This window comes from Exophiala aquamarina (genome assembly GCF_000709125.1).
Source record: "Exophiala aquamarina CBS 119918 chromosome Unknown aczIA-supercont1.4, whole genome shotgun sequence".
Lineage (NCBI taxonomy): Eukaryota > Fungi > Ascomycota > Eurotiomycetes > Chaetothyriales > Herpotrichiellaceae > Exophiala > Exophiala aquamarina.
In genome coordinates, this window is record NW_013550584.1 from 1337182 (window position 1) to 1346959 (window position 9778).

General features: G+C 52.2%; 1 protein-coding gene across 1 annotated transcript; it reads right to left on the minus strand.

Moving 5' to 3' along the window:
• Positions 1–5051: 5051 nt before the first annotated feature.
• Positions 5052–6987, minus strand: A1O9_05599 (uncharacterized protein; the record flags this gene model as incomplete). The annotated part of the gene is made up of 2 exons (XM_013404817.1): positions 5052–6777; positions 6839–6987. 2 exons carry the CDS (start codon positions 6985–6987, stop codon positions 5052–5054), a joined length of 1875 nt encoding a protein of 624 aa, XP_013260271.1.
• Positions 6988–9778: the final 2791 nt, after the last annotated feature.

Consider the following 9778-nt stretch of genomic DNA (forward strand, 5'->3'; position numbering starts at 1 on the left):
TCCATTGCTCTGCGCAAGATAAGGTATAGTTGAAACAGTAGGCTTAATGAAAAAAATCATCATCGTGGAACACCCCATGAAAGAGAAGTATGACCATAGGCCGCAGCCGCCCACACATCTGAACAGCATCTCACACCTTCAATCATCGTGCTAACTCCTTGCCAATCCTCAACCAAGCAACGTGTCCGTACCCCAAAGAGAATGCGTCAGTCTTGATCATCGTTGTGTAGCGTCAATTTTGCAATTCAATAGTGAAAGCAATGCCTGCACATCTGACGAGTTCTCTGGTGTCGACATTCAGGTGTCAAGGGCAAGAAGTTGTTGACCGGGGGGAAGGATGTTCCCGTGCAGGTGATGACCTGACTGGTGGTTAAGCTGTTCTGGGTCCATGCTGACTGGTAGTCTGAGAGAGTCGAAGCGAAAGCGCTGTGTGATCCACCCATATCGGTTCTGATAGAGCTTCCCTCCATGTTGTCAAAGAACATGTCCGAAACTTCATCAGTGGCCGTGCTTTGAGGTAGGCTGGTGAAGTGACGAAATGGGAAATCATCCACCTCATCTGCGTTGAAGGCTGCTTCGACAGCCACAATCACGACATGGTGCGCAGAATTGGTTTGATGAAGGTCCTCGTTTTCCAACCAATCACTGAGAGAGTCATCAGCTTCATAGCTGTTCTCGAGCTCCCGTGATAGATCGGAATCATTGCTAGAGAGGGAGCTCGCTCTCCTGTCATAATCTGACATGTTGACTGCCGGAATAGGGACTCCCCCTTCGCCGTTGTAGGCATTTCTATTGGACTCATTCTTGAAAGGGATGGATCGGCATGAGCAGCCTGGGCAGTCACAGCCACACCCGTGTACATGACCACCAGAACAGCAAGTCTGAATCGTACTTTTGATATTTTGGTGGTTAGTTGTTCCACCAACAACAGGGGCGGAACGCGTCCGTGGAACAGACCCGTCTGGGTTGCCAGGAGGCTGTGGTCCGGAACGACGGTCCATAGTGGCAAACATAAGGCAAAAAAATATGGAGGGCTCGTAAAACGTACAGGTACTGGTAGATTGGTGTTACACACAGAAGTGACAAGGTAATATTGTGTTCAAACAGCCGGCCCCTAAGCAACGAGTAGTGATACAAGGATGAAATCAGCAGGTACGGTATGGTCTTTCTCGAGTGGTACTGGGAAAGAGTGCGAAAGAGAATCCGCGAGAGAGTCCGAATGGGTGATATAGTAGTAGCTACCTTCATGTTTGTTGCCCTGTGTAGGAGATTAGAGCTGTCAAGTGATATGCATTGGATCACGAGTACCATGACGGGCGGGATTGCCATTGAGGCCTTCACCCCAGCAGGTAGCTCCATGTTCGGAACTCACTGGGCCATTGGTAGAGGTAATCCTTAGCACGAGTCCTTGAACGGCCCGAAAATAAGTACCAGGCAGAAAGCTAGAATAGCCTCGCGGATTGATCAGAAGAGTGCCGGTCTACCACAAAACAGGTCCACAGTCAGTCTGGACGAGCGGAAGTTGCCCGGAAGGGAGCAGTATACGAGCGCGGATAAGGGACTGGCATGCTGAGCGTGACCTGTCCTCATAGTAGCCGGGCGCCGTTTGAATGAGTCACGAGTGAGTAGTGTCGGATGTTGGCAGAGGATCCAAGAGCCTAGCGATACAGATTGGTCGCTTGGAAACGGATATTGGTAGCTAAAAGGCATATTGCACGGGGAAGCACTGCACAGCCTGGAAGGGGCCGGGGAAGAGAAACGGGGGGAGTTGGCACGAATGAGATTGGGGTGATGGACGCGAAAGTCAAATAAAGGGATTGATATTCATCCCACGAGCCAAAGTATATGCAAGGCAAGGCCACGAGGGCGGAATTGGGACGATGATGATGGATGGATGGATGTGGAAGACAATGCGGGTTGAAGTCAAAAACCGAAAGGAGTAATGCGAATCGTGGGTCACATGATGAGGATATGTTGGCTGGACTGGAATGGCAGGAGCCCCCGCCTGCCGTGGTTGGTTGCCTCCTTCACCGGTTCTGCCGAGAATCCGAGGTGGTCGTTCCTGCCCTTTCACATGTTTGGTTTCATGCCTTCCTTACGCACAGATTGTATGGATGCAGAGGCTGCGGGTTGCTCCATCCAACACATTCAACGGTTAATCAATTTCTGTCGGCTGCGGCTCATATTGCATTTCTACCAACCAAGGTTTATGTCCATCGTGTGCCATTCCTTCACTGTCCCCATGTCCAAGTCCTCTCCGGAGTACCAGTTCCCAAAACACTTCCCGCATAATGCAATACCTCGCACAGCACTGGTATGACTGCGCGTTCATCCTCTAGCCTCGATTCCAAGCCTTCGTTCGTCATCCCTATCTCTGCCGCCCCTGCTTACGGAGTCCCTCCTCCTCCCTGGCCATACTTTTGTCCTACTCGAGCAGTTTGAACCGAATCTCCCACTCTTCCTGTGCTCGTCACTACTATAGCGGGCAGTGGGCACATTAAGCGAGGAACCAGGATCGTCTCTGAGAACAACCACCGTATCGACCTTTCCTGTCCCACGTTTCCTTTCTTGACCTTCTTCCAGTGACCCATCTCCTTCTGCGGTCGCTTCTATGCAGATTCCAAACTCCACCGGAGACCCATCAGGGAATCCTTCTCATGCACGCGCGGAGGAGGCTGCAGCAACCCATGTTCCCTTTCACCCACTAACCCCGTCAACCAGGAAAACACAATCCTACCGATTCTAACCGCCAAACAGATCGCTTCTGCACTGTCACTTGGTCAATATCTTGTCCCGGTTGTTCAGCCCTCCATCCTTGCCAACGGAACATTCCATACCTTCATCTCCACTCTTCATTGCCGAGTCACAATATGCCAGCCGCTGTTATACAGGTACCATTATCTTTGTGACAATCCTACACCGCTTCTCTCGGCCAGTTGCAATACCAACCCTGCTGGTTGCATCTTTCGTCTACAAATGTTTCCAGTGATACAACCTGTCTTGATTCAGGAGACCTTGACCATGGTCCGAATTTTCGTCCCTCCTGGCATCGTTCACCACCACAAATTCCATCTGGACATGCTTAATAATCCACAACGCTAAAGGCTCCCTTGCCACTACTCGTAGGTCATCTGAGGAAACACAACAATGCCTCCAAAGTTCCTGTTTCGTCATCGTGCAGGAGGAACCTTTTCCTTGTCTTCCGTCAAGCGAATGCGTCGAAACACCACGACCTTCCCTCGTATCTGATCGCCTCGGCCGCCTCCGAAAAGTTACTTTCCAATCATCTTCGCTTGTTCTGCAATTCTGCCTTGTCAGCGACATTTCGTGTGATTGGTGATTGGGACAAGTTTGCAACCGGCCCTGCTTTCAAACTCGTCTCTCTCCAATCGGACATCTGTGGCTCGGGTCTTGACCTGCGAGGTTCGTGAATTCAATCACCGAGGTTTGCTAATTTTTACATTCCCACGCACGGATCCTATCCAAATGCGTCTGGATTTATGACAAAAACACGCACAAAACCCCATTTGATAGAACGAAGCCTTCGCGTAGCACTCACTGCCTTCCAGTTAGGTCAAAGGCACCTACTACTAGTTCGTGAATCTCATTTTGCTACAAGCACCGTGATACCTCGAACAACGGGACCTACTTCCGAGGTGACAGCCCGTCTGGGCATCAGCGGAGTTCCTTTCGATTCATTCTTGGGGAAGAAACGGTGCACAAGACGATTGGGTACCATGAAACGCTGCTCCCCGCCCTTTCATTGTCTCCCTTGTCCCTTACATTCTCCGTACATACCGTCTGCCTCTCGAGGGGTCTAGTCCGAATCGAGAAACGACTCCGAAATGAAGGAGAGATGCATGATAGTGGAGGTTGACAGCGGAGAAGAAGGCCAATGTGGTTTGTCGGTGGAGATCTCGTTTCTTACCACGAGGTACGGAGTCCTGAGCCTCGGTTTTGGAAACATTTCGTCCGTGTGCTCATAGACCCGCCTCGCACACTGGGGAGCGCCCCCGGAGCTTTGTTCACAGCACTTTGAGATCGATCAGGAGCCCTTCACATGGCCGGGGGGGGGGGGGGGGGGTCGGTTAGGAAACTGGAGAATCACGCGAGTAGTGGTAGTAACTCCATCGTGGGTAGTAGTGAAAGACCGTGGAGAGTCAGGAGAGAGGCAAGGCACAGCATGGCTGCTAACACGACCGTCGAAGAAGGCAGGTCCTCAACAGGCCCCCCCCAGCCCCCAGCCCAACCCAGAGCAATCACCCATTTCTTCGTAGGCAAACAGCCAGCGGGCTTTTGACATGCCCGTAAGGCTGAGTTGGATTATCCCAACCAAGGCCCACCGCGGACGGCGGACCTCAACGAAGTATGCTGAGACGAAGGTACCTAGGTATGTTGCTTCCGCACGGAAGAGACAGAAAAAGGTCACATGGAGAGTTATCAATATCATCATTGGAAATTCAGGCAATGTTTTGTTGTATTTGTTCTCATTTTTCATTTCATTTGTCACATCATCCATCATCATCACCGCCCGGCTCTGCTGCGATGGGTATCGAGAGATATATAAAAAAAAGAAGAGACAACATACACATGTACTATACTCTCAGAGTTTTAAATCATACCGTGGGGACTCTTTCCTCCTTTCACTTTTGGGTCCTTCCTGCCTCCCTAACTCCATTCCCTTTTTCTTCGTGACTGCTGATATGTATGCCGGGTAGAAACATGCATACATACAGCTACCGTGAGTATCTATGTTTCCTTCGCGAAACATAGGTTCAAATTGATGATTTGCCATCAGTGCGTACTAGAACTCTCGATCTTGCAATCGACGGTGTGGTCCTGATGGATATCTCCTGCCGAGGCCTTGCATGGCCATATAGTAGACCTGTGATATACGAGGCATGCACTCGTCCGTGTTACCCTCGTAATCCTTGCCGGACAAAAGAAATACCATGCATTCCATTCGTTAATTCCACATATTTGTTCTCCCACCTGTTCCACTGTAGATGGATGGACTTTCCTGGATAGCTCGACCTCGTCACTCGTTCCTCTCATACAACCTCGGAGAAATACCGTTTGCTTGTATGCCTGCCACCAGGTGACCTCGGGTCGGGAGGCAAAGGCCCGCTGTGATGAACAACATGCGGGCGGAAGACGGCATCGACAGGTGGCATCCAGTCGTCGAGACCAAGTGGGAAGTACTCGTACAGTTGGTCGGCATTCTCGCCTTCAACCTTTGCGAACGGGATGCTTCCGGACGAAGGCATGGGAACGAGTTCTGGTCTGGGGTGATGGGGATGCGGATGCGGATAAGGGCCGTTCATGGATCCCGAACTCGGCACGCTCGTCATTGAGACTTGGTGTGAGTGTAGCCTTGGGCGAGTACCAGGGCCGCCTTGTTGAGCCATGCTGGCGAGGTGTCCTGGTGAGTGACCGGTGGTTGCACCAGGACCAGGATAGGAGCCACTTTGAGACTGAGGTTGGCCCTTATTCATGAGACTTGGACTTGGATTAGACGTTGGCGGCCGCGAAGAATGCCTGCTGCCCTGATTAGGAGGGTATGGACTACCTTCATCGTCACTACCGAAGTGTAAACTTAACGGACCACCGTTGCTAGCTGGCATCTCTTGTGGGAATGTAAACGGAAATGTCTGTCCTGGAGTTCCGAGATCCGGTGTTTGGTCGTGAGCAAACGTCGGCATGGGTGGAGGGTTCATCGAGGCAGAATATGGGTTAGCTAGAGATTCGCCGGGTATTTGAGATACCCATGCAGCCGGATCTGCTGGTTTGTAGTCGCCATTGGCCTCATAGCCTACTTTGCTCATTTGCGACATGTCATCTGGAGGTGATTTTACTTTAGGTGCGGAGGTGACTTGAGGAACGGAGGTTTGGCTTGCGCTCGCTCGAGAGACCGAGGGCAAATGCTTTCGCGCCGTCGAGGAGCTACTCAGCGGTAAATCCTTACGTGCTGCAAAGTTCCGAGGACTTCTCCCTCGCACAATGACAGCACCAGAGCGAGCCTCTGCAATTGAGATCTTGCCACCGGTAGACAGCGATGCCATGATCTTGAGATGGAGGGTGAAATGTTGCTGGAGTTCTTTTCGACGACCATTATTTGCAGTTGCTATTCTGAATTGCAGTCTCTTCCATTGGATGGGAAATGTGGTGTAGTCGGTGTCTAATTCCTGGCCGGACATCTTGTCTAGAGGAATCGTGGGCGGCTCCCGTTCTACCTTGTCGTCGGGCTTGGTGGCCTCGCCACTGGCGGGTGTCTTCCACGGCACGGAGATGATTTTGACCGCATTATTTTCCACCGACTCGGTTGCGGAGACTGCTAGCTCGAGCTCATAAATGGGTATTCTGGAGCCGTCATCGGTGAAGACGTATCTTAGATTCCGAGGCAAGGTGACGGAACCAGTGATTTGGAACAGATTCCGTCTATAGCAGGTAAGCTCTGGTGGCGGTGGAGGAGTGTCGGCAGTAGCAGGCCACTGTGATTCTGCCAGAAAGAACATGCCGTGCAATTGGGCATTAATATTTACCGAGGAGCGACGGAAAGAATCGTCAAGCAGGGTATAGTTGTACTGAGGCATATGGAAGCTGAGGTATTTGCTGTCGCGGTCGATAGAGGGGCTCTCAGGCAGTCCTTCGGTTGGAATCTGGTCGAATTGAGCCATGGTGCCCTCAGCAAAAGGATCGTCGAAGCCTGAGGAGTAGCGTTTGAGGACTGCAGGATGTTGCAATCCCGTTGATGGAGGGAGGTCGAAACCAGTGTCACTTGCGAACTCGTCAGTACAAGGAAGACCTCGGGCCTGGGAAGCGCGAGGAGCGAACTTACCTGTAGACATCTGAATCGAAGTTGGAGTATTGATCTCCCAAATCCATGGCCGAAGGTACACTCATATAATCCAAATTCTGCAAGTTTCCGCCCGTGAAGGGCATGGGACTGTGTAAATAGGGCATTGCTAGAGGATCGTAGCCGTCCATTGTCACTGCCATACGTCGAGTGAGTGGAAGACGAGAGGAAGGGCGCTGTACACAAAGCGCGCAATGAAGGTTGGAGAGCGAATGGTTCAGGTTATTGGAGAAGGACGAAGGATGCTTTCCGCATTCTCAGCGACAGAGATAGAATCCTGCCGACTGAGCGCCACCGTCGAAAAGAGACGAAGATGGAGGATTGATGAGCCGGCAGTGGCCCGGTGAATCAGCAATGAGTACGATGAGTTTGCGGGAGAGGCGTGGTGCAAGTGCGCGGTTCGGTGTGCACGATGCAGTAATGGGAAAAGAGGCGGCGATGTGGCGGGGGACAGACCGTGAGAGCAGTAGCTGTCTGGACTCAATGCTTCTCGTTGACCGCTGGGCGATAGAGTTGACAAGTTGACAAGTTGACAAGTGGACGGCTCAGTCAATAACAGGAATCGAATATTCTGAGCGCACCCAATAGACGGCAATACTGCGAAATTGACGGACGCTATGGAGTGGTGGTGGATGTGGGTGTGGTCGTGGGTCGTGGGTGGTGTGTGCGTGTGTGGAAGGAATAGTCCAGAGGTGACAGTATATAGGGAATGGACAATAATGAATAATAGGAATGTTAGACAGAACTCCGTCCGGAGTATTGGATGTCGATGCACGAGTGCCACGCCAGTTGGAATCGACACGCACCGGCACCAAGACGAGGACCAGGACCAGGACCAGGAATTGTAACTCGAACCTGAACTTGAACCTGAACCTGAACCTGAACGATGACCGATAAAACGATGAACCTCAAGACGTGGGAAAGAGCAGGCAACCTGACCTCGCCTGGTCAATCAGCAGCGCAGGTCGGGTGGCTGGGTGGGGTGGTTCCATCGTCTACCCTCGACCCTAAACAGGCGGTACAGGCGGTAGAAGGAAGGAGGCTGCCTTCTAGAAGAAAACGGGGCACAAGCCCGCAAATGCAGGTCGAGGGGGGCATGGACCATGGGCCATGACACCTGTGCTAGCCGGCCAGCCACCCAGAGGCCCATAGTCTGCCAGGCACTGCTTACGGAGGACTCCCTTGTAGGGACCTATGGTACTCCGTACTCCTACGTTCAGGCACTAAGATACCAGCTAACTCGTTCACTATTAGTGAACTACAAACCTTAACAGTTCCCGTTCTGGGCGCCACTGATAGTTAAAGCCAGGTTGCGAGGGCTTTTTCCCATTGGGCATGCCACCGACATGCCCATGCGCGTCGCCCGGGGGGTCCAATTGCATCACCACCGTTCCTCCTCGTCCACGCCTTTAAGGACGCTTGGGACGATTCAGGAAGGCTCGAGTCTTGACCTCTTGACCTCTTGACCTCCACGAGACGGGCGCTAATGGGGGTTCATCACTCGTGACTCGTGACTGGCCATTCACCACTGGCCACTGCTTAGCCAACACTTGATTTGAGTGCCTCTTGTCCCTTAGTTCGTACTGGACTGGCTCCAGCTTCTCGTTTATGGGGCAGCGAGAGATCTGAAATCGCGCCGCCTGCGCCATCATCACCATCGCCATCATCGTCTTTTTTCATCACCGACTGGACTGCGTATGGGTGTTGTCCTTTCCACAATGCTCTAACTGTTAATAACCTTTCGCCTCTTCTACTGATTAATGTGCTTAAACAATTAATTCCTCACAATCCGCCTGACGGATCTTGTGACGAGTGAACAGGGGCGTTGATTGTCCAAGCCATACCCTGTGCGTCCACTTTCCAGTCAGCCTAGGAAGCTACCTGTGTCTGTCTCTCTATCTCTCCCTTTGTGCCCACTCTTCTCTGGGCTTCCCGACGCCTACCAACGCCTAAGCATGCAAGAGAAGCAGTCCTGGAAACTTGGAAGCCCATCTAGGTTTCCACTTTGCCAGCTTGCACCCACTCATACCGACAGGGCTCCAATTTTTGTGACCGGCCGGGCTTTTAGTCGAATGCTCGGTCTCCAAGGAACATCGATGCTTTGGACGGGGGTGGTGCGTTAGCCCTGATCCTGTCTTGTCTCATCGCTGATCATCGCGGCGCCCGAACATGCCCCCCCCCCCCCCGCCAAGTTTTCAGGCCTGACATGCATAATGGAGAGCACAGACACCCGGGAGTAATAATAGCCCGGCTGAGACGCTTGCGCTTGCCCCTAAAGGAAACGTTGGCTTCACAAATCTTGCTAGGATCCGAGGGAATCGAGCGCCTCCAGACAACGGTGAGCACTGAGCGCATCGTGGTGCATTAGGTACTAGAAGCTGCTCCGGTGGCTGATCATCCCTCGATCTCCCTCATGCCAGTGCCCTCAAAAAGAAGGTCTGTGCGAATCACCGATCCCTGCAACCACTGGAGTCTTCCAGATTCACTTCTTACATTCCTTTGACTCTTTGGGTGTAAGAGTGGACGCTGCCCTACGAGTAGAACTTGTTCCGTCGGGAATTATGCCTGGCTAACAAGAGTACGGAATGGGGAACGACCCGAGTTCGAGTTCCAACGATGCGGCTGACTTGGACGCGAAAACCATCAGAGAAATTTCAAGTACACAGTATGCCGTACCAGGTAACAATAACGTCGTCACCCGATTCGTGCAGAGACACGTACGAGTCTCCCGACGACCTCATCTTCTCCTTCAAGGCAAGCTGCATCAATAATACCTAGGCAATCGGTGAATTGACGGGTACACTTCCCATGCGCGACACAGCGGCAAATGAACTGGGAGCCAAAGTCAATGACTGCCTGCCTGCCTGTGGGTGCTAGGTACCTAGGCAATTAGGACGGTTTCAGCTACCCGCGGCGCTGCGC